This window comes from Macrobrachium rosenbergii, chromosome 13 (assembly GCF_040412425.1).
Source record: "Macrobrachium rosenbergii isolate ZJJX-2024 chromosome 13, ASM4041242v1, whole genome shotgun sequence".
Taxonomy (NCBI): domain Eukaryota; kingdom Metazoa; phylum Arthropoda; class Malacostraca; order Decapoda; family Palaemonidae; genus Macrobrachium; species Macrobrachium rosenbergii.
The window spans coordinates 34,553,050-34,577,261 of record NC_089753.1 but is presented as its reverse complement, the minus strand read 5'-3'; the positions used below and the strand labels follow the sequence as shown (position 1 = coordinate 34,577,261).

Genomic DNA, 24,212 nt, shown 5'->3' with positions numbered 1-24,212 from the left:
GCTAGCACCCATCCACATTTGATGGGTCAGCAAGTTGAAAACTGGTAGCAACCACCAGTCACCTCCAACTAGTCCACCCATCTGCAACAGGCACCAGCATCCCCAGGGCCAAGACAACCACCATGTCCTCACCCCAGTAGATGCCAGCACCCATCCACACCTGATGGGTCAGCAAGTTGAAAACTGGTAGCAACCACCAGTCACCTCCAACTAGTCCACCCATCTGCAAACAGGCACCAGCATCCCCCAGGGCCAAGACACCCACCATGTCCTCACCCCAGTAGATGCCAGCACCCATCCACACCTGATGGGTCAGCAAGTTGAAAACTGGTAGCAACCACCAGTCACCTCCAACTAGTCCACCCATCTGCAAACAGGCACCAGCATCCCCCAGGGCCAAGACACCCAGCATGTCCTCACCCCAGTAGATGCTAGCACCCATCCACACTTGATGGGTCAGCAAGTTGAAAACTGGTAGCAACCACCAGTCACCTCCAACTAGTCCACCCATCTGCAACAGGCACCAGCATCCCCCAGGGCCAAGACACCCACCATGTCCTCACCCCAGTAGATGCTAGCACCCATCCACACTTGATGGGTCAGCAAGTTGAAAACTGGTAGCAACCACCAGTCACCTCCAACTAGTCCACCCATCTGCAAACAGGCACCAGCATCCCCAGGCCAAGACACCCACCATGTCCTCACCCCAGTAGATGCTAGCACCCATCCACATTTGATGGGTCAGCAAGTTGAAAACTGGTAGCAACCACCAGTCACCTCCAACTAGTCCACCCATCTGCAAACAGGCACCAGCATCCCCCAGGGCCAAGACACCCACCATGTCCTCGCCCCAGTAGATGCCAGCACCCATTCACACCTGATGGGTCAGCAAGTTGAAAACTGGTAGCAACCACCAGTCACCTCCAACTAGTCCACCCATCTGCAAACAGGCACCAGCATCCCCCAGGGCCAAGACACCCACCATGTCCTCACCCCAGTAGATGCTAGCACCCATCCACACTTGATGGGCCAGCAAGTTGAAAACTGGTAGCAACCACCAGTCATCTCCAACTAGTCCACCCATCTGTCAACAGGCACCAGCATCCCCCAGGGCCAAGACACCCACCATGTCCTCACCCCAGTAGATGCTAGCACCCATCCACACTTGATGGGTCAGCAAGTTGAAAACTGGTAGCAACCACCAGTCACCTCCAACTAGTCCACCCATCTGCAAACAGGCACCAGCATCCCCAGGCCAAGACACCCACCATGTCCTCGCCCCAGTAGATGCCAGCACCCATCCACACCTGATGGGTCAGCAAGTTGAAAACTGGTAGCAACCACCAGTCACCTCCAACTAGTCCACCCACCCATCTGCAAACAGGCACCAGCATCCCCAGGGCCAAGACACCCACCATGTCCTCACCCCAGTAGATGCTAGCACCCATCCACACTTGATGGGCCAGCAAGTTGAAAACTGGTAGCAACCACCAGTCACCTCCAACTAGTCCACCCATCTGCAAACAGGCACCAGCATCCCCCAGGGCCAAGACACCCACCATGTCCTCGCCCCAGTAGATGCCAGCACCCATCCACACCTGATGGGTCAGCAAGTTGAAAACTGGTAGCAACCACCAGTCACCTCCAACTAGTCCACCCATCTGCAAACAGGCACCAGCATCCCCCAGGGCCAAGACACCCACCATGTCCTCACCCCAGTAGATGCTAGCACCCATCCACACTTGATGGGCCAGCAAGTTGAAAACTGGTAGCAACCACCAGTCATCTCCAACTAGTTCACCTATCTGCAAACAGGCGCCAGCATCCGCCAGGGCCAAGACACCCACCATGTCCTCACCCCAGTAGATGCCAGTACCCAGCCTAGGCACTTCTCCTCTTCCTCTCTGTCCTCATGCGTAACCTTTCCAAGTCATTTCTTACTATTTCTTGTCTCATCTGGCGTAACCTTTCCAAGTTGTTTCTTGTTATTTCCTCTCTCATTATGCGTGAGCTTTCCATGGCACTTTTTCGTATTTTCTGTTGACTCTGTTTCCTATTGGATTCTTCTTTTATCCTCTTCCTCCTCTCTATCCACATGCGTAACCTTTCGAAGACGTTTTTCACTGTTTCCTGCAGTGCCTGCTTCCAAGTGATTTTCTCTAAGTATGTTAGTCTACCCCTCAAAGCGTTTTTCACTGTTTTCTGTTGACACCATTTCCTGTTGGATTCTTCTTTTGTCCTCTTTCTCCTCTCTATCCACATGCGTAACCTTTCGAAGACGTTTTTCACTGTTTCCTGCAGTGCCTGCTTCCAAGTGATTTTCTGTAAGTATGTTAGTCTACCCCTCAAAGCGTTTTTCACCTTTTATGTTGACGCTGTTTCCTGTTGGATTCTTCTTTTATCCTCTTCCTCCTCTCTATCCACATGCGTAACCTTTCGAAGACGTTTTTCACTGTTTCCTGCAGTGCCTGCTTCCAAGTGATTTTCTGTAAGTATGTTAGTCTACCCCTCAAAGCGTTTTTCACCTTTTTATGTTGACGCTGTTTCCTGTTGGATTCTTCTTTTATCCTCTTCCTCCTCTCTATCCACATGCGTAACCTTTCAAAGACGTTTTCACTGTTTCCTGCAGTGCCTGCTTCCAAGTGATTTTCTGTAAGTAGGTTAGTCTACCCCTCAAAGCGTTTTTCACCTTTTATGTTGACACCATTTCCTATTGGATTCTTCTTTTATCCTCTTCCTCCTCTCTATCCACATGCGTAACCTTTCGAAGACGTTTTTCACTGTTTCCTGCAGTGCCTGCTTCCAAGTGATTTTCTGTAAGTAGGTTAGTCTACCCCTCAAAGCGTTTTTCACCTTTTTATGTTGACGCTGTTTCCTGTTGGATTCTTCTTTTATCCTCTTCCTCCTCTCTATCCACATGCGTAACCTTTCGAAGACGTTTTTCACTGTTTCCTGCAGTGCCTGCTTCCAAGTGATTTTCTGTAAGTAGGTTAGTCTACCCCTCAAAGCGTTTTTCACCTTTTTATGTTGACGCTGTTTCCTATTGGATTCTTCTTTATCCTCTTCCTCCTCTCTATCCACATGCGTAACCTTTCGAAGACGTTTTTCACTGTTTCCTGCAGTGCCTGCTTCCAAGTGATTTTCTGTAAGTATGTTAGTCTACCCCTCAAAGCGTTTTTCACCTTTTATGTTGACGCTGTTTCCTGTTGGATTCTTCTTTATCCTCTTCCTCCTCTCTATCCACATGCGTAACCTTTCGAAGACGTTTTTCACTGTTTCCTGCAGTGCCTGCTTCCAAGTGATTTTCTGTAAGTATGTTAGTCTACCCCTCAAAGCGTTTTTCACCTTTTTATGTTGACGCTGTTTCCTGTTGGATTCTTCTTTTATCCTCTTCCTCCTCTCTATCCACATGCGTAACCTTTCGAAGACGTTTTTCACTGTTTCCTGCAGTGCCTGCTTCCAAGTGATTTTCTGTAAGTAGGTTAGTCTACCCCTCAAAGCGTTTTTCACCTTTTTATGTTGACACCATTTCCTATTGGATTCTTCTTTTATCCTCTTCCTCCTCTCTATCCACATGCGTAACCTTTCGAAGACGTTTTTCACTGTTTCCTGCAGTGCCTGCTTCCAAGTGATTTTCTGTAAGTAGGTTAGTCTACCCCTCAAAGCGTTTTTCACCTTTTTATCTCTCTTCCACTTTGGTGGTCTCGATAGGGGAGTTGGTAAAACTATAGTCGTGCTGGACACAAATGGCCACTTGAGCCGTGCACTTTTTCGTCTTCTCTTATACTCTTGATCTGCCTTCTCGTTCTCAAGTTCCTGGATTTTTCTCTCGTCGGCTTCGTTCTCTCTCCGTAGACGGTGCGTTTCTTCCTCGAGCTCTGCCACCTGTCTTTTCACCTGCTCGAGTTCCTTCTCCAAATCTTTAGCCTTTCTCTCCCTTTTCTCTTCTTTCGGAGCTTTCAAATGCCTAACCTCCTCCCGGAAGAGTGTAAGCAGTCGTTTCATCTCCTCGTCCCTCTCATTTTGTTCGAGCAACTGTTTCCTCAGCGTTTTTTGTCCTTCTTTTAATTCTTCGATTTCCTTTATTGCAAGCGTCCAGGAGTTCTCGGGAGGGGCCGAAATCGCCTCCCGAGCCGTGATCAATTCCGCGTCATCACTTCGTTCAGATATACCCGGAGGTGGTTCGTAAGTGGGCCATTCTTCCTCGCAGATTAAGTCCCATATTGTTTTTGGTCTTTCCACCGCCTTCACCCTTTCCATCGTCTTCGTCCCGCCATTCACAGGAAGTCCTCCCTTTATAAACAAATTCAGTCCATCCTTTATAAGAACATTTAATCCAGACAGCTGGAGTCCAATGGTATAATTTACAATTAGTGATCCAATTAAACAGTGCAATATTGAGAAGAAACTCATAGTGATTTCTATCTTCGCTTTCACTTTTCGTATGCTTAGGTTTTGAATATGTCCTGGGCCAGTTTGTGAAGACGAGAAGAATTCTGGGCTTCGAGAAGGGGGATTCTCCTGGCTTCGCCCAGTCTTCGAGGTCCTTGAAGGACCTATCGTTATCCTGGTGGAGTTTGTGAAGACGAGAGGAGTTCTGGCTTCAAAGCAGGATTCGGTAGGACTCCATGATTCTCTTGTCATTGCATTAAAGGGACTGGAGACGAGAAGAACGGGGATTTTTTGGCTTCAAATCAGTCTCCGGGGTCCTTCAAAGACCTATCGTTATCCTGGAGGAGTTTGTGAAGACGAGAAGGATTCGGGCTTCAAAGCAGGATTCGGCAGGGCTTCATGATTCTCTCGTCATTGCATTAAAGCAGAGTTTCCCAAACTTTTTCAGGCTGGCGCCCCCTTGGCTTCCAGATGGATTCCTAGCGCCCCCCTCACGCCGATACACACACGCGAGTATTATTATTTTTTTGGGTGGGGGCGGGACGGTTTGCTTCAAATTGAAAACAACAATATTAAACTCGAAGATGTATTTCACAAACAATACTTAATTTAGTAAACTTGGTCTTCACAATTACTGTTAATGGGATGGGTGTGCTTGGCGCAGGGATATCGGTTTCTCCACATCAGGCTGGAACTCACTAAGAAGTCGTAGATCCCCACATTCGGTAATTTTAAGTCTGTGTGTTTTTTTTTTTTTTTTTTTTTCTTTTTAATTGCTTAAAATTAAATGCTCTTAATGCCACCCTGTCGCCCCTCAACCACCCCCTTTTGCCTCACCGCCCCCCCGATATCAATCCACCGCCCCCAGGGGGGCGGTACCGCCCACTTTGGGAACCACTGCATTAAAGGGACTGGAGACGAGAAGAACGGGGATTTTTTGGGGGGCTTCAAACCAGTCCTCGGGGTCCTTCCGTTTTATAAGTCTCACACAGTGACATAAACTTTTGAAAGGCACGGGTTTTAATGATTTCATAACTTTAATTCGTATAACATAAGATTTTAGCAAAAATCATAGGCCTAGTCTACGAGTATAGGCGATAGCGCTCATGATTTCGTTGTCAGTTGGTATTCATTGCCCTAAATGAATGACTATGAGTAGAACAACGATAAAAGAAAGGAATTTTAAGGTAAATGGATCATGTAAACTTAAATGGCTCAGTACATCAGCCTAGGTCCAGGATACGTTGTCAGTTTACCTTACTCTGACAAATAAGACATAGTTAATAACACTGGTACTGACCGTTGTCTTTGCATCTTCAAAATATTCTTTGTGAAAGTGATTGCAATTATGTCATTTCAGTGATACAATTCAGTGATAATTAATTTTTTAAGTTCACGCGCGACCATTATATCTAACAGTGTTAGTTAGACCAAGATATAGGTCTAGTTATTATATTTACGGCAGTAATGCCGGATTGAACATCATTATAATTTCACCGTTATATTTCATAGGACGATGAAATTAAGAAATCTTAATATATATATATATATATATATATATATATATATATATATATATATATATATATATATATATATATCTGGAAGGCGAAGGAAAGGGCACCATTGTTACAATCAGTTTATTATGCCGACGCTTCACGACAATCGCTGTCGTCGCATTTTTATGGCTGCAATGATTAAAAGAACCTTCTTACAAAAATTCACATTAAAACATCGACATATACATATAAACTACAAGACAAATATAAACGGGGGCAGTAGGCACAGTACATACCTAAACCGCGAAAGTAATAAGACTAAAACGTTAAGTGTTCTCACTTGTCAGGAACCGAGGAAGAGCAAGAATCATAAACAAAAAGGTTAAGCGATGAACAACCTCTGTCCGATTGTCCATCGCTTAAACTTTTGTTTATGTTTTTCTTCTCTCGTACTTCTTCCTGGGTTCTTGAGAAAACTTATGTTTTAGTCTTATTATTTAGGTATGGTCTGTTCCTACCCCCGCCCCCCTGTTTTTATTTGTCTCATATAGTTTATATGTATATGTCGATGTTTTAATGTGAATTTTTGTAAGAAAGGTTCTTTTAATCATTGCAGCTTTGAAAATGCGGCGATGGCAGTTGTCGTGAAACGTCGGCATTGGCATGATATAACTGATTGTAACAATGGTGGCTTTTCCATTCGCCTTCCAGATTGTATCCTGAGTCGAGGCTCACCCTACTTGGATATATATATATATATATATATATATATATATATATATATATATATATATATATATATATATATATATATATATATATATATATATATAATATATATAATATGGTTCGGATTCCACAATAAGCTGTAGGTCCCGTTGCTAAGTAACCAATTGGTTCTTAGCCACGTAAAATAAGTCTAATCCTTCAGGCCAGCCCTAGGAGAGCTGTTAATCAGCTCAGTGGTCTGGTAAAACTAAGGTATACTTAACTTATATATATATATATATATATATATATATATATATATATATATATATATATATATATATATATATATATATATATATATATATATATATATATTTGATTCAAATGTGAAATTCAAATGTGAAAAGGCCTGTTTGTAATTCCTTAGACTCCCACTTTTAGCCAAGAGAGTATATATATATATATATATATATATATATATATATATATATATATATATATATATATATATATATATATATATATATATATATATATATATATATACTCTTTCGGCTAAAAGTGGGAGTCTAAGGAAATTACAAATAGGTCTTTTCACATTTGAATCAAATACACATTTGCACTAACCGCCGATTACCAAATAGATTTTTATTTCAAATCTTATGCACGTTGTTAGATTTCATTCATATACTGCTAACAGTTGACCATGCCTGGTAAGCGCGAGTTTCGAGACGCCTGGACGAATGAAGATTTCCAGTCTTGGCTAAAACCAGATTAAGAAAACCCAGAAAGAGCTTTTTGCAGAACCTGCCACAAGGCACTATATAAATGCCGAATTGACTTAGAAAGGGCTTTTTGCAGAACCTGCCACAAGGCACTATATAAATGCCGAATTGACTTGTATCAAAAGACATAACACAAGCAAATGAGCGTGCAATTGATCGAGGACAGTTAGTGCTTGAAGGAAGCCAAACAGATAGCAGCACTCCCGATGGAGTGAGTATTGCTGCCATTTCACTCGCACGTTTCATAGCAGAAGATAATTTGCCATTCACTACTGCCGACAAGTTGGTCGATTTGATGAAGAGGGTGTTCCTTGACTCTGCTGCAGCTCAGGGTTCGTTCGTGAAGCGTACCAAGTGTACAGACATGATTTAGAACCACAGGGAAAACCGTAACAAAAAGACTGGTAAAAAAGTTGAGGACCAAAAAATTTTCCGTCATCTTGGATGAATCAGGTGATTGAAGTTTAAGAAAAGTATACCTTAGTTTTACCAGACCACTGAGCTGATTAACAGCTCTCCTAGGGCTGGCCCGAAGGATTAGACTTATTTTACGTGGCTAAGAGCCAATTGGTTACTTAGCAACGGGACCTAGAGCTTATTGTGGAATCCGAACCACATTATAGCGAGAAATGAATTTCTATCTTGAAGTAAGCACAACAAAGTCCTGCGCTGTAATGGTTAGGTTTGATGATTCCCATGAGCAGAAAACCACCACAGCTGTGCTAGATCTTGTTAATGTACGTTATGACTCAAATAATGTTCAAGGTTCTACTGGACAAAATTTATATTATCTCTTAGAATTTAATTAATTTAATTTAGTCTTTCAAAAAAACTTCACCAACAATCCATTTGACATTTGATAGATTAACAAAATTATATAGGTCTATAATGAGTACTTTCTGTCAGCCACCTATTCTTCTGAAATACCCTTTGATGAATATTGATCCATGCAATGACAGTAACTATGTTCCACTGAACCAGCTTTATTTCGGAGCAGAACTTCACAGCTTGTTTCAGACAGAGTCCTTCAAAAACCCTGAAATGGTGCAGGGTGTTAAATACAGATGTAGACAGTTTTGTATTTCCGTCTGTGTTGCAGTCAGGAAAAGGTTTGATCTTGGCAACCTTTTGTGGAAAATGGCTTCGTTTCTATCAGTCAGCAAGGCTTTAGCTTACCGATCAAGAGTAGCCACGCCATCTGTACAAGACGTAGTTAAACTTGACCCCAAAATAGGCGCAGAACATATCTTCCAGTGACTCTGGAATGCTTCTGTATGCACTCAAGAAATATCTAGGACTAATATTTCTCGGGGATCATTATTTTTATGATATATAGTCTTTTGTTTATGTTTTTACAGCAATCCCCTTGGGGTCACTATCTAGGAAATATAAAAAAAATCGCTCGCAGTCATTTCAGAATTGTTATTACGAACAAGTTTTCATACATGTAGCAAATAGGGACTTATTTTCTAGATGACCTGTTGGAAAAGTTTAAACAAATAAACAAAGAGGACAGCCATTTCAGACAAATGGGGAAGGGGCAAGAGAGAGAGAGAGAGAGAGAGAGAGAGAGAGAGAGAGAGAGAGAGAAAAGTGATTAAGATATTGGAAGCACTAAGATGAGAATTCTGGGCAAATAATTTGTTCTATAACTCATAAAACAAATGTATACATTACTGTTTATGTTTCATGGAACATTTTCGTAGGGTGATAATATTCATTGTCTCAGTCTCACCAATAACTTTGCATTATTTTGAGACAATTTATTTTCCCTTTGGCTAAATGTGCAGTAAATTAGGTCACTTAGAGGTACACGATTCTCCCCGAAACTTTCCACGCTGTTCAGACACTGACAGAACTTTCAACCTTAAGATATTTGTTTTCACAGGCCTTGTGGCGCAACGGATAACGCGTCTGACTACGGATCAGAAGATTCCAGGTTCGAATCCTGGCAAGGTCGATTTGTCAGATTTTGACAAGAAGTAAGACTAAGATACATCTTAGCCTAAATGCCTAGCATCACTCAATAATATTTCTGCATACATGAAACTCCCCAAGTACACAAAATGGATATTACAAAGGCGAATTAGAATTGATAAAAAAAGATATTCATGAACACAAGTAAAACACACTGGAGCATACCTTGCATGTGACCTATAGGAATGTGTGAAACAAAAGCAAGTGAGAGAGAGAGACAGAGAGAGAGAGACTGATTAACAATATACATATAAAGTTATTTTCTTTAAAAGAATCCTTCAGTTTAAAAACTCAACATCACTGCCTCAGTTTCATGGAAAAATTCAGAAAATTATAATGCATATCGCCTCAATATCAACAATAACTGAAAAAAATTTCAGATAACTCATGTTATTTTTTCTAGTTCTGCTAAGACTTCGACCTCTCAGAGGTATGGAGTTCCAAGAAACCTTTCCACATGGTTCAGACATTCAAGGAATTCTCAACCTCAAGGTTTACTTCATTCTCACAGGCCTTGTGGCGCAACGGATAACGCGTCTGACTACGGATCAGAAGATTCCAGGTTCGAATCCTGGCAAGGTCGATTTGTCATCTTTTGAATAATAAGAGACTACACAGCTAATGACAGCTAATACTTATGAAAACATACATGAATATATACAACACATTTCAGAGGCAACAATATGAGTGTACTGTGATACATGTCCTGGAGAAAGTGGTCAAAACTTTTTTAATGCATTCTAGGACAACAAAATATGATGTCTTTGGTCATTGTTATGAAGCTATATAAATTTATAGAGTAACTACCATTAAGCTCTTTCATGACCTAGCTAAAAATTGTAGGTTAATGATATCTTTTGATTTTACAACATATATTATTCAGTTAGTGTTTACTTAAGGTTATATTCTCAAAATTATTCCTCGACCTTGCCAGGATTCGAACCTGGAATCTTCTGATCCGTAGTCAGACGCGTTATCCGTTGCGCCACAAGGCCTGTGAAAATATGTCGAGCCATGACGCAAGCAGAAATCAACTGCTCTTAAAATATGTAAATACCCACTGCTTTAAGACTGATTAACAATGCTATATTTTGGCAAATAATTTTTAAAATTATATTTGACTAAAATCACAATAAATTTTTTAATAGGAATCTGGAAAGAGAAAATATGCTGACTACTGATCAAGAAGGAACAAAATCAACAGGAACGATGAAAAGTTTTGATTAAGCTAATAATTTCGAAGCAAAATTTACTGAAAAACAATGACAAACATAATGAAAGGGAAGTAACTATTTTCAACTTTATAAAACATGAAAGATTTTATAAAGACACATATGACTAATTACAAATTGAATCATGATTTTATCTGAGACTGCTTAACAACATCATTCAAAGGGGAAAAAGGAAAGCAGGATGATGAGAGAGAGAGAGAGAGAGAGAGAGAGAGAGAGAGAGAGAGAGAGAGAGAGAGAGAGAGAAACCCTGAAGATAACGAGAAAACTATGGAAGTCGAAAAAATTGCTTTACTTTTATAATTACTTTTCATCCAAACAATAAAAACATGAACTTCATTTTTTTGCCTACTTAAACTATAAAAGCTTCTTGGAACTTACAAAGACTATCCACTCCTTTGTCATGTACCCTTCTACTGTTGCATCAGTGAAATAAGACAGCAAAGATTCCAAAATTCTATTTAGTTCCCATCCACTGATTTAGAAAAATGTCTGGTGGTACTGAGACTACAACAGTTTTCACAGGCCTTGTGGCGCAACGGATAACGCGTCTGACTACGGATCAGAAGATTCCAGGTTCGAATCCTGGCAAGGTCGAATTGTCAGCTTTTAACTAATGAGAGATTATGTGCCTAGGTAGAATTGCTCTTCAAAAAATGTCCATATACATAGGTAACACATACAGAGGCATACTCTGCACGTGACCTGAAGGAATGACCAAAGCTGCAAAAAGAAACACAAAGCAGTCCTTTTGAATTAATGAGAGAGAGAGAGAGAGAGAGAGAGAGAGAGAGAGAGAGAGAGAGAGAGAGAGAGAGAACTAGTACCAATGATGTAAGCAATCAGATGGCAGTATTAAAAATAAGTAAAACCAAAACTGAAATAATATCAATCTGGGATTTGAACACTGAAAACAAAATATAGAAATGCTTTCTTGCTGATGGTTGTTGCTATAAAGCTACATAAATTTATAGCTTGAATACCATCATCCTCTTTTAGGATTTAGTTAGGAAGTGCAAACTTAATGGTACCTTTTTTTACCAACATTTATTATTCAGTTACTGTTTACTTGAGATCAAAATCTCAAAAGCATTTCTCGACCTTGCCAGGATTCGAACCTGGAATCTTCTGATCCGTAGTCAGACGCGTTATCCGTTGCGCCACAAGGCCTGTGAAAATATGTCGAGCCATGAGGGAAGCAGAAATCAACTGCTCTTAAAATATGTAAATACCTATTGCTTTAAGATTGATTAGCAGTGCTATATTTTGGCAATTAATTTTTAAAATTATATTTGACTAAAATCACAATAAATTTTTCAATAGGAATCTGGAAGGAGAAATGTGCCGAGTACTGATCAAGAAGGAACAAAAACACGAACGATAAAAAGTTTTCACTAAATGAATAGTTTCGAAGCAAAATTTACTGAAAAGCAATAACACACATAATGAAAGGATAGAAACTATTTTCAACTTTCAAAACATGAAAGATTTTATAGACACATATGACTAATTACACAAATTGAATAATGATTTTATTTGTGACTGCTTACCAATATCATTCAAAGGAGAAAAAGGAAAGCAGGATGATGGCTGCAGAGAGAGAGAGAGAGAGAGAGAGAGAGAGAGAGAGAGAGAGAGAGAGAGAGAGAGAAACAGGAACAATGAAGATAACGAGAAAACTATGGGAGTCGAAAAAATTGCTTTACTTTTATAATTACTTTTCATCCAAGCAATAAAAACATGAACTTCATTTCTTTCTGCCTACTTAAACTATAAAAGCTTCCTGGAACTTACAAAGAGTATCCACTCCTTTATCACGTACCCTTCTACTGTTGCATCAGTGAATTAAGACAGCGAAGGTTCCAAAATTCTATTCAGTTCTCATCCACTGATTTAGAAAAATGTCTGGTGGCACTGTGACTACCATTGTTTTCACAGGCCTTGTGGCGCAACGGATAACGCGTCTGACTACGGATCAGAAGATTCCAGGTTCGAATCCTGGCAAGGTCGATTTGTCAGCTTTTGAGTAATGAGAGATTATGTGCCAAGGTAGAATTGCTCTTCAAATAAATGTCCATATACATAGATAACACCTACAGAGGCATACTCTGCAGGTGAGGTGAAAGAATGAGCAAAGCTGCAAAAAGAAGCACAAAGCACTCCTTTTGAATCAATGAGAGAGAGAGAGAGAGAGAGAGAGAGAGAGAGAGAGAGAGAGAGAGAGAGAGAGAGAGAGAGAGAGAGAGAGAACTAAGTAAAACCAAAACTGAAATAATATCAATCTGGGATTTGTACACTGAAAACAAAATATAGAAATGCTTTCTTGCTAATGGTTGTTGCCATAAAGCTACACAAATTTATAGCTTGAAAACCATCAGCCTCTTTTAGAATTTAGTTAGGAAGTGCAGACTTAATGGTATCTTTTTTTACTACAACTATTATTCTGTTTACTTGAAATCATAACCTCAAAAGCATTACTCGACCTTGCCAGGATTCGAACCTGGAATCTTCTGATCCGTAGTCAGACGCGTTATCCGTTGCGCCACAAGGCCTGTGAAAATATGTTGAGCCATGACGCAAGCAGAAATCAACTTCTCTTAAAATATGTAAAAACCCACTGCTTTAAGATTGATTAGCAGTGCTATATTTTGGCAAATAATTTTTAAAATTATATTTGACTAAAATCACAATAAATTTTTTAATAGGAATCTGAAAGGAGAAAATAGGCTGAGCACTGATCAAGAAGGAACAAAAAAAGGAATGATGAAAAGTTTTCACTAAATTAATACTTTTGAAGCAAAATTTACTGAAAAGCAATGACAAATATAATGAAAGGGAAGTAACTATTTTCAACTTTCCAAACATGAAAGATTTTATAAAGACACATATGACTAATTACACAAATTGAATCATGATTTTATTTGTGACTGCCTATCAATATCATTCAAAGGGGAAAAGGAACGCAGGATGATGGTTGCTGAGAGAGAGAGAGAGAGAGAGAGAGAGAGAGAGAGAGAGAGAGAGAAACAGGAACCGCAGAGATTACGAGAAAACTATGGGAGTCGAAAAAATTGCTTTACTTTTAAAATTACTTTTCATCCAAACAATAAAAACATGAAGTTAATTTTTTTTGCCTACTTCAACTATAAAAGCTTCTTGGAGCTTACAAAGAGTATCCACTCCTTTATCACGTACCCTTCTACTGTTGCATCAGTGAATTAAGACAGCGAAGGTTCCAAAATTCTATTCAGTTCTCATCTACTAATTTAGTCAAATGTCTGGTGGCACCATGGCTACCATTGTTTTCACAGGCCTTGTGGCGCAACGGATAACGCGTCTGACTACGGATCAGAAGATTCCAGGTTCGAATCCTGGCAAGGTCGTTTTGTCAGCTTTTGACTAATGAGAGATTATGTGCCAAGGTAAAATTGCTCTTCAAAAAAATGTCCATATACATAGGTAACACATACAGAGGCATACTCTGCAGGTGACCTGAAGGAATGCCCAAAGCTGCAAAAAGAAACACAAAGCAGTCCTTTTGAATTAATGAGAGAGAGAGAGAGAGAGAGAGAGAGAGAGAGAGAGAGAGAGAGAGAGAGAGAGAGAGAGAGAGAGAGAGAGAACTATTACCAATGATGTAAGCAATCAGATGGCAGTATTAAAAATAAGTAAAACCAAAACTGAAATAATATCAGTCTGGGATTTGCACACTGAAAACAAAATATAGAAATGCTTTCTTGCCGATGGTTGTTGCCATAAAGCTACATATATTTATAGCTTGAACACCATCAGCCTCTTTTAGGATTTAGTTAGGAAATGCAGACTTAATGGCATCTTTTTTTACCAACATTTATTATTCAGTTACTGTTTACTTGAGATCATAACCTCAAAAGCATTTCTCGACCTTGCCAGGATTCGAACCTGGAATCTTCTGATCCGTAGTCAGACGCGTTATCCGTTGCGCCACAAGGCCTGTGAAAATATATCGAGCCATGAGGCAACCAGAAATCAACTGCTCTTAAAATATGTAAATACCTATTGCTTTAAGATTGATTAGCAGTGCTATATTTTGGCAATTAGTTTTTAAAATTATATTTGACTAAAATTACTATAAATATTTTAATAGGAATCTGGAAGGAGAAAATATGCCGAGTACTGATCAAGAAGGAACAAAAACACGAACGATGAAAAGTTTTCACTAAATTAATACTTTCGAAGCAAAATTTACTGAAAAGCAATGACACACATAATGAAAGGGAAGTAACTATTTTCAACTTTCCAAACATGAAAGATTTTATAGACACATATGACTAATTACACAAATTGAATAATGATTTTATTTGTGACTGCTTACCAATATCATTCAAAGGGGAAAAAGGAAAGCAGAATGATGGCTGCCGAGAAAAAGAGAGAGAGAGAGAGAGAGAGAGAGAGAGAGAGAGAGAGAGAGAGAGAGAGAGAGAGAGAAAACAGGAACCCCGAAGATAACGAGAAAACTATGGGAGTCGAAAAAATTGATTTACTTTTAAAATTACTTTTCATCCAAACAATAAAACCATGAACTTCATTTCTTTCTGCCTACTTAAACTATAAAAGCTTCCTGGAACTTACAAAGCGTACCACTCCTTTATCACGTGCCCTTCTACTGTTGCATCAGTGAATTAAGACAGCGAAGGTTCCAAAATTCTATTCAGTTCTCAACTACTAATTTAGTCAAATGTCTGGTGGCACTGTGACTACCATTGTTTTCACAGGCCTTGTGGCGCAACGGATAACGCGTCTGACTACGGATCAGAAGATTCCAGGTTCGAATCCTGGCAAGGTCGATTTCTCAGCTTTTGACTAATGAGAGATTATGTGCCAAGGTAGAATTGCTCTTCAAAAAAATGTCCATATACATAGGTATCACCTACAGAGGCATATTCTGCAGGTGACGTGAAAGAATGAGCAAAACTGCAAAAAGAAACACAAAGCACTCCTTTTGAATTAAGGAGAGAGAGAGAGAGAGAACTAATACCAATGATGTAAGCAATCAGATGGCAGTACTAAAAATAAGTAAAACTGAAATAATATCAATCTGGGATTCATACACTGAAAACAAAATATAGAAATGCTTTCTTGCTGATGGTTGTTGCCATAAAGCTACATAAATTTACAACTTGAATACCATCAGCCTCTTTTAGGATTTAGTTAGGAAGTGCAGACTTAATGGTATCTTTTTTTACCAACATTTTTTATTCAGTTACTGTTTACTTAAGATTATAACCTCAAAAGCATTTCTCGACCTTGCCAGGATTCGAACCTGGAATCTTCTGATCCGTAGTCAGACGCGTTATCCGTTGCGCCACAAGGCCTGTGAAAATGTCAGTTGCCATGATGCAAGCAGAAATCAACTGTTCTTAAAATATGTAAATACATACTGCATCAAGATTGATTAGCAGTGCTTTATTTTGGCAATTAATTTTTAAAATTATATTTGACTAACATCATAATAAATTTTTTAATAAGAATCTGGAAGGAGAAAATATGCTGAGTACTGATCAAGAAGGAACAAAAACAGGAATGGTGAAAAGATTTCATTAAACTAATACTTTCGAAGCAAAATTTGCTGAAAAGCAATGACAAACATAATGAAAGGGAAGTAACTATTTTCAACTTTCCAAACATGAAAGATTTTATAAAGACACATATGACTAATTACACAAACTGAATCATGATTTTATTTGTGACTGCTTAACAACATCATTCAAAGAGGAAAGAGGAAAGCAGGATGATGAGTGGAGAGAGAGAGAGAGAGAGAGAGAGAGAGAGAGAGAGAGAGAGAGAGAGAGAGAGAGAAACCCTGAACATAACGAGAAAACTATGGGAGTTGAAAAAATTGCTTTACTTTTAAAATTACTTTTCATCCAAACAATAAAAACATTCTTTTTTGCGTACTTAAACTATAAAAGCTTCCTGGAACTTACAAAGAGTATCCACTCCTTTATCACGAACCTTTCTACTGTTGCATCAGTGAATTAAGACAGCGAAAGTTCCAAAATTCTATTCAGTTCTCATCCACTGATTTAGAAAAATGTCTGGTGGCACTGTGACTACCATTGTTTTCACAGGCCTTGTGGCGCAACGGATAACGCGTCTGACTACGGATCAGAAGATTCCAGGTTCGAATCCTGGCAAGGTCGATTTGTCAGCTTTTGAGTAATGAGAGATTATGTGCCATGGTAGAATTGCTCTTCAAATAAATGTCCAGATACATAGATAACACCTACAGAGGCATACTCTGCATTTGACGTGAAAGAATGAGCAAAGCTGCAAAAAGAAGCACAAAGCACTCCTTTTGAATCAATGAAAGAGAGAGAGAGAGAGAGAGAGAGAGAGAGAGAGAGAGAGAGAGAGAACTAGTACCAATGATGTAAGCAATCTGATGGCAGTACTAAAAATAAGTAAAACCAGAACTGAAATAATATCAATCTGGGATCTGTACACTGAAAACAAAATATAGAAATGCTTTCTTACTGATGGTTGTTGCCATAAAGCTACATAAATTTATAGTTTGAATACCATCAGCCTCTTTTAGGATTTAGTTAGGAAGTGCAGACTTAATGGTATCTTTTTTTTACTAACAGATATTACTCAGTTACTGTTTACTTGAGTTCATAACCTCAAGAGCATTTCTCGACCTTGCCAGGATTCGAACCTGGAATCTTCTGATCCGTAGTCAGACGCGTTATCCGTTGCGCCACAAGGCCTGTGAAAATATGTCGGGCCATGAGGCAACCAGAAATCAACTGTATGTAAATACCCACTGCTTTAAGACTGAATAGCTGTGTTCTATTTTGGCCATTAATTTTTAAAATTATATTTGACTAAAATCACAATAAAAATTTTTAATAGGAATCTGGAAGGAGAAAACATGCTGAGTACTGATCAAGAAGGAACAAAACCAACAGGAACGATGAAAAGTTGTGACTAAGCTAATAATTTCGAAGCAAAATTTTCTGTAAAGCAATGACAAACATAATGAAAGGGAAGTAACTATTTTCAACTTTCCAAACATGAAAGATTTTATGAAGACACATATGACTAATTACAAAAATTGAATCATTATTTTCTTTGTGACTGCTTATCAATTTCATTTACAGGGGAATAGGAAAGCAGGATGATGGTTGCTGAGAGCGAGAGAGAAAGAGGAACCCCAAAGATTACAAGAAAACTATGAGAGTCGAAAAAATTGCTTTACTTTAATAATTACTTTTCATCCAAACAATAAAAGCATGAACTTCATTTCTTTCTGCCTACTTAAACTGTAAAAGCTTCCTGGAACTTACCCTTCTACTGTTGCATCAGTGAATTAAGACAGCGAAGGTTCCAAAATTCTATTCAGTTCTCATCCACTGATTTAGAAAAATGTCTGGTGGCACTGTGGCAACCACGGTTTTCACAGGCCTTGTGGCGCAACGGATAACGCGTCTGACTACGGATCAGAAGATTCCAGGTTCGAATCCTGGCAAGGTCGATTTCTCAGCTTTTGACTAATGAGAGATTATGTGCCAAGGTAGAATTGCTCTTCAAAAAAATGTCCATATACATAGGTATCACCTACAGAGGCATATTCTGCAGGTGACGTGAAAGAATGAGCAAAGCTGCAAAAAGAAACACAAAGCACTCCTTTTGAATTAATGAGAGAGAGAGAGAACTAGTACCAATGATGTAAGCAATCAGATGGCACTACTAAAAATAAGTAAAACTGAAATAATATCAATCTGGGATTTGTACATTGAAAACAAAATATAGAAATGCTTTATTGCTGATGGTTGTTGCCATAAAGCTACATAAATTTATAGCTTGAATACCATCAGCCTCTTTTAGGATTTAGTTAGGAAGTGCAGACTTAATGGTATCTTTTTTTTACAAACATTTATTATTCAGTTACTGTTTACTTGAGATCATAACCTCAAGAGCATTTCTCGACCTTGCCAGGATTCGAACCTGGAATCTTCTGATCCGTAGTCAGACGCGTTATCCGTTGCGCCACAAGGCCTGTGAAAATATGTCGAGCCACGATGGAAGCAGAATTCAACTGCTTTTAAGATATGTAAATACCTATTGCTTTAAGATTGATTAGCAGTGCTATATTTTGGCCATTAATTTTTAAAATTATATTTGACTAAAATCACAATAAATTTTTAACATGAATCTGAAAGGAGAAAATATGCTGAGTAGTGATCAAGAAGGAACAAAACCAGGAACTATGAAAAGTTTTCACTAAATTAATACTTTTGAAGCAAAATTTACTAAAAAGCAATGACACACATAATGAAAGGGAAGTAACTATTTTCAACTTTCCAAACATGAAAGATTTTATAAAGACACATATGACTAATTACAAAAATTGAATCATTATTTTCTTTGTGACTGCTTATCAATTTCATTTACAGGGGAATAGGAAAGCAGGATGATGGTTGCTGAGAGCGAGAGAGAAAGAGGAACCCCAAAGATTACAAGAAAACTATGAGAGTCGAAAAAATTGCTTTACTTTAATAATTACTTTTCATCCAAACAATAAAAGCATGAACTTCATTTCTTTCTGCCTACTTAAACCGTAAAAGCTTCCTGGAACTTACCCTTCTACTGTTGCATCAGTGAATTAAGACAGCGAAGGTTCCAAAATTCTATTCAGTTCTCATCCACTGATTTAGAAAAATGTCTGGTGGCACTGTGGCTACCACGGTTTTCACAGGCCTTGTGGCGCAACGGATAACGCGTCTGACTATGGATCAGAAGATTCCAGGTTCGAATCCTGGCAAGGTCGATTTCTCAGCTTTTGACTAATGAGAGATTATGTGCCAAGGTAGAATTGCTCTTCAAAAAAATGTCCATATACATAGGTATCACCTACAGAGGCATATTCTGCAGGTGACGTGAAAGAATGAGCAAAGCTGCAAAAAAGAAACACAAAGCACTCCTTTTGAATTAATGAGAGAGAGAGAGAGAGAACTAGTACCAATGATGTAAGCAATCAGATGGCACTACTAAAAATAAGTAAAACTGAAATAATATCAATCTGGGATTTGTACATTGAAAACAAAATATAGAAATGCTTTCTTGCTGATGGTTGTTGCCATAAAGCTACATAAATTTATAGCTTGAATACCATCAGCCTCTTTTAGGATTTAGTTAGGAAGTGCAGACTTAATGGTATCTTTTTTTTACCAACATTTATTATTCAGTTACTGTTTACTTGAGATCATAACCTCAAGAGCATTTCTCGACCTTGCCAGGATTCGAACCTGGAATCTTCTGATCCGTAGTCAGACGCGTTATCCGTTGCGCCACAAGGCCTGTGAAAATATGTCGAGCCACGATGGAAGCAGAATTCAACTGCTTTTAAGATATGTAAATACCTATTGCTTTAAGATTGATTAGCAGTGCTATATTTTGGCCATTAATTTTTAAAATTATATTTGACTAAAATCACAATAAATTTTTTAACATGAATCTGAAAGGAGAAAATATGCTGAGTAGTGATCAAGAAGGAACAAAACCAGGAACTATGAAAAGTTTTCACTAAATTAATACTTTTGAAGCAAAATTTACTAAAAAGCAATGACACACATAATGAAAGGGAAGTAACTATTTTCAACTTTCCAAACATGAAAGATTTTATAAAGACACATATGACTAATTACACAAATTGAATCATGATTTTATTTGTGACTCATTACCAATATCATTCAAAGGGGAAAAGGAACGCAGGATGATGGTTGCTGTGAGAGAGAGAGAGAGAGAGAGAGAGAGAGAGAGAGAGAGAGAGAGAGAGAGAGAGAGAGACAGACAGACAGACAGACAGACAGAGAGAGAGAGAGAGAGAGAGAGAGAAACAGGAACCCCAGAGATTACGAGAAAACTATGGGAGTGGAAAAAATTGTTTTACTTTTAAAATTACTTTTCATCCAAACAATAAAAACATGAACTTCATTTTTTTTGCCTACTTAAACTATAAAAGCTTCTGGGAACTTACAAAGAGTATCCACTCCTTTATCACGTACCCTTCTACTGTTGCATCAGTGAATTAAGTCAGCGAAGGTTCCAAAATTCTATTCAGTTCTCATCCACTGATTTAGAAAAATGTCTGGTGGCACTGTGACAACCTCAGTATTTACAGGCCTTGTGGCGCAACGGATAACGCGTCTGACTACGGATCAGAAGATTCCAGGTTCGAATCCTGGCAAGGTCGATTTCATACTCTACAGGTGACCTGAAGGAATGAGCAAAGCTGCAAAAAGAAGCACAAAGCACTCCTTTTGAATTAATGAGAGAGAGAGAGAGAGAGAGCTAGTACCAATGATGTAAGCAATCAGATGGCAGTATTAAAAATAAGTAAAACCAAAACGAAATAATATCAGTCTGGGATTCGTACACTGAAAACAAAATATAGAAATACTTTCTTGCTGATGGTTATTGCCATAAAGCTACATAAATTTATAGCTTGAATACCATCAGCCTCTTTAAGAATCTAGTTAGGAAGTGCAGACTTAATGGTCTCTTTTTTTACCAACATTTACTCGTATTATTCAGTTACTGTTTACTTGAGATCATAACCTCAAGAGCATTTCTCGACCTTGCCAGGATTCGAACCTGGAATCTTCTGATCCGTAGTCAGACGCGTTATCCGTTGCGCCACAAGGCCTGTGAAAATATGTCGAGTCATGACGCAAGCAGAAATCAACTGTTCTTAAAATATGTAAATACCTATTGCTTTAAGATTGATTAGCAGTGCTATATTTTGGCAATTCATTTTTAAAATTATATTTGACTAAAATCACTATAAAATTTTTCAATAGGAATCGGGAAGGAGAAAATATGCTGAGTACTGATGAAGAAGGAACAAAAACACCAGGAATAATGAAAAGTTTTGACTAAGCTAATAATTTCGAAGCAAAATTTTCTGTAAAGCAATAACAAACATAATGAAAGGGAAGTAACTATTTTCAACTTTCCAAACATAAAAGATTTTATAAAGACACATATGACTAATTACACAAATTCAATCATTATTTTATTTGTGACTGCTTATCAATATCATTCAAAGGGGAAAAAGGGAAGCAGGATGATGGTTGCTGAGAGAGAGAGAGAGAGAGAGAGAGAGAGAGAGAGAGAGAGAGAGAGAGAGACAGGAACCCCAAAGATTACGAGAAAAATATGGGAGTCGAGAAAATTGCTTTTCTTTTAAAACTACTTTTCATCCCAACAATAAAAACATGAACTTCATTTTTTTGCCTACTTAAACTATAAAAGCTTCTGGGAACTTACAAAGACTATCCACTCCTTTATCAAATATCCTTCTACTGTTGCATCAGTGAATTAAGTCAGCGAAGGTTCCAAAATTCTATTCAGTTCTCATCCACTGATTTAGAAAAATGTCTGGTGGCACTGTGACAACCACAGTTTTCACAGGCCTTGTGAAAACGCGTCTGACTACGGATCAGAAGTTCCAGGTTCGAATCCTGGCAAGGTCGATTTCTCAGCTTTTGACTAATGAGAGATTATGTGCTGAGGTAGAATTGCTCCTCAAAAAAATGTCCATATACATACGTAACACATACAGAGGCATACTCTGCAGGTGACTTGAAGGAATGACCAAAGCTGCAAAAAGAAGCACAAAGCACTCCTTTTGAATTAATGAGAGAGAGAGAGGGAACTAGTACCAATGATGTAAGCAATCAGATGGCAGTATTAAAAATAAGTAAAACCAAAACGAAATAATATCAGTCTGGGATCTGTACACTGAAAACAAAATATAGAAATGCTTTCTTGCTGATGGTTGTTGCCATAAAGCTACATTAATTTATAGCTTGAATACCATCAGCCTGTTTAAGAATTTAGTTAGGAAGTGCAGACTTAATGGTCTCTTTTTTTACCAACATTTATTATTCAGTTACTGTTTACTTGAGATCATAACCTCAAGAGCATTTCTCGACCTTGCCAGGATTCGAACCTGGAATCTTCTGATCCGTAGTCAGACGCGTTATCCGTTGCGCCACAAGGCCTGTGAAAATATGTCGAGTCATGACGCAAGCAGAAATCAACTGTTCTTAAAATATGTAAATGCCTATTGCTTTAAGATTGATTAGCAGTGCTATATTTTGGCCATTAATTTTTAAAATTACATTGGACTAAAATCACAATAAATTTTTAATAGGAATGTGGAAGGAGAAAATATGCTGAGTACTGATCAAGAAGGAACATAAACAGGAATGATGAAAAGTTTTCACTAAATTACTACTTTCGAAGCAAAATTTACTGAAAAGCAATGACAGACATAATGAAAGGGAAGTAACTATTTTCAACTTTCAAAACATAAAAGATTTTATAAAGACACATATGACTAATTACACAAATTCAATCATGATTTTATTTGTGACTCACTACCAATATCATTCAAGGGGGGAAAAAGGAAAGCAGGATGATGGCTGCCGAGAAAAAGAGAGAGAGAGAGAGAGAGAGAGAGAGAGAGAGAGAGAGAGAGAGAGAGAGAGATAAACAGGAACCCCAAAGATTACGATAAAACTATGGGAGTGAAAAAAATTGCTTTACCTTTAAAATTACTTTTCATTCAAACAATAAAAACATGAACTTCATTTTTTTTGCCTACTTAAACTATAAAAGCTTCTGGGAACTTACAAAGACTATCCACTCCTTTATCACGTACCCTTCTACTGTTGCATCAGTGAATTAAGACAGTGAAGGTTCCAAAATTCTGATCAGTTCTCATCTAATAATTTAGTCAAATGTCTGGTGGCACTGTGACTACCACTGTTTTCACAGGCCTTGTGGCGCAACGGATAACGCGTCTGACTACGGATCAGAAGATTCCAGGTTCGAATCCTGGCAAGGTCGGTTTGTCGGCTTTTGACTAATGATAGATTATGTGCCAAGGTAGAACTGCTCTTCAAAATAATCTCCATATACATAGGTATCACCTACAGAAGCATACTCTGCAGGTGACGTGAAAGAATGACCAAAGCTGCAAAAAGAAGCACAAAGCACTCCTTTTGAATTAATGAGAGAGAGAGAGAGAGAGAGAGAGAGAGAGAGAGAGAGAGAGAGAGAGAGAGAGAGAGAGAGAGAACTAGTACCAATGATGTAAGCAATCAGATGGCAGTACTAAAAATAAGTAAAACTGAAATAATATCAATCTGGGATTTGTACACTGAAAACAAAATATAGAAATGCTTTCTTGCTGATGGTTGTTGCCATAAAGCTACATAAATTTATAGCTTGAATACCATCAGCCTCTATTAGGATTTAGTTAGGAAGTGCAGACTTAATGGTATCTTTTTTTACCAACATTTATTATTCAGTTACTGTTTACTTGAGATCATAACCTCAAAAGCATTTCTCGACCTTGCCAGGATTCGAACCTGGAATCTTCTGATCCGTAGTCAGACGCGTTATCCGTTGCGCCACAAGGCCTGTGAAAATATGTCGAGCCATGACGCAAGCCGAAACCAACTGCTCTTAAAATATGTAAATACCTATTGCTTTAAGATTGATTAGCAGTGCTATATTTTGGAAATTAATTTTCAAAATTATATTTGACTAAAATCACAATA

General features: G+C 38.4%; 2 protein-coding genes and 22 non-coding genes across 24 annotated transcripts in view; 11 read left to right on the top strand and 13 right to left on the bottom strand.

Moving 5' to 3' along the window:
- LOC136845152 (uncharacterized) overlaps positions 1–24,212 on the bottom strand; it is a 169,693-nt gene that overhangs the window by 73,694 nt on the left and 71,787 nt on the right. The gene's annotated exons all lie outside the window — the stretch shown is intronic.
- Positions 3,160–4,260, bottom strand: LOC136844760 (capping protein inhibiting regulator of actin dynamics-like). Its single transcript, XM_067113995.1, has one exon. It carries the CDS (start codon positions 4,258–4,260, stop codon positions 3,160–3,162), a length of 1,101 nt encoding a protein of 366 aa, XP_066970096.1.
- TRNAR-ACG (transfer RNA arginine (anticodon ACG)) lies at positions 9,275–9,347 on the top strand. Its single transcript has one exon. It is a non-coding gene; the product is annotated as a tRNA-Arg (tRNA).
- Positions 9,875–9,947, top strand: TRNAR-ACG (transfer RNA arginine (anticodon ACG)). Its single transcript has one exon. It is a non-coding gene; the product is annotated as a tRNA-Arg (tRNA).
- TRNAR-ACG (transfer RNA arginine (anticodon ACG)) lies at positions 10,287–10,359 on the bottom strand. The gene has a single exon. It is a non-coding gene; the product is annotated as a tRNA-Arg (tRNA).
- On the top strand, positions 11,121–11,193 carry TRNAR-ACG (transfer RNA arginine (anticodon ACG)). The gene has a single exon. It is a non-coding gene; the product is annotated as a tRNA-Arg (tRNA).
- TRNAR-ACG (transfer RNA arginine (anticodon ACG)) lies at positions 11,694–11,766 on the bottom strand. The gene has a single exon. It is a non-coding gene; the product is annotated as a tRNA-Arg (tRNA).
- Positions 12,534–12,606, top strand: TRNAR-ACG (transfer RNA arginine (anticodon ACG)). The gene has a single exon. It is a non-coding gene; the product is annotated as a tRNA-Arg (tRNA).
- Positions 13,076–13,148, bottom strand: TRNAR-ACG (transfer RNA arginine (anticodon ACG)). Its single transcript has one exon. It is a non-coding gene; the product is annotated as a tRNA-Arg (tRNA).
- TRNAR-ACG (transfer RNA arginine (anticodon ACG)) lies at positions 13,907–13,979 on the top strand. The gene has a single exon. It is a non-coding gene; the product is annotated as a tRNA-Arg (tRNA).
- TRNAR-ACG (transfer RNA arginine (anticodon ACG)) lies at positions 14,497–14,569 on the bottom strand. The gene has a single exon. It is a non-coding gene; the product is annotated as a tRNA-Arg (tRNA).
- Positions 15,350–15,422, top strand: TRNAR-ACG (transfer RNA arginine (anticodon ACG)). The gene has a single exon. It is a non-coding gene; the product is annotated as a tRNA-Arg (tRNA).
- On the bottom strand, positions 15,878–15,950 carry TRNAR-ACG (transfer RNA arginine (anticodon ACG)). Its single transcript has one exon. It is a non-coding gene; the product is annotated as a tRNA-Arg (tRNA).
- On the top strand, positions 16,706–16,778 carry TRNAR-ACG (transfer RNA arginine (anticodon ACG)). Its single transcript has one exon. It is a non-coding gene; the product is annotated as a tRNA-Arg (tRNA).
- Positions 17,273–17,345, bottom strand: TRNAR-ACG (transfer RNA arginine (anticodon ACG)). The gene has a single exon. It is a non-coding gene; the product is annotated as a tRNA-Arg (tRNA).
- Positions 18,040–18,112, top strand: TRNAR-ACG (transfer RNA arginine (anticodon ACG)). The gene has a single exon. It is a non-coding gene; the product is annotated as a tRNA-Arg (tRNA).
- On the bottom strand, positions 18,565–18,637 carry TRNAR-ACG (transfer RNA arginine (anticodon ACG)). Its single transcript has one exon. It is a non-coding gene; the product is annotated as a tRNA-Arg (tRNA).
- Positions 19,336–19,408, top strand: TRNAH-AUG (transfer RNA histidin (anticodon AUG)). The gene has a single exon. It is a non-coding gene; the product is annotated as a tRNA-His (tRNA).
- TRNAR-ACG (transfer RNA arginine (anticodon ACG)) lies at positions 19,866–19,938 on the bottom strand. Its single transcript has one exon. It is a non-coding gene; the product is annotated as a tRNA-Arg (tRNA).
- TRNAR-ACG (transfer RNA arginine (anticodon ACG)) lies at positions 20,761–20,833 on the top strand. Its single transcript has one exon. It is a non-coding gene; the product is annotated as a tRNA-Arg (tRNA).
- Positions 21,214–21,286, bottom strand: TRNAR-ACG (transfer RNA arginine (anticodon ACG)). The gene has a single exon. It is a non-coding gene; the product is annotated as a tRNA-Arg (tRNA).
- TRNAR-ACG (transfer RNA arginine (anticodon ACG)) lies at positions 22,574–22,646 on the bottom strand. Its single transcript has one exon. It is a non-coding gene; the product is annotated as a tRNA-Arg (tRNA).
- TRNAR-ACG (transfer RNA arginine (anticodon ACG)) lies at positions 23,424–23,496 on the top strand. The gene has a single exon. It is a non-coding gene; the product is annotated as a tRNA-Arg (tRNA).
- On the bottom strand, positions 24,000–24,072 carry TRNAR-ACG (transfer RNA arginine (anticodon ACG)). Its single transcript has one exon. It is a non-coding gene; the product is annotated as a tRNA-Arg (tRNA).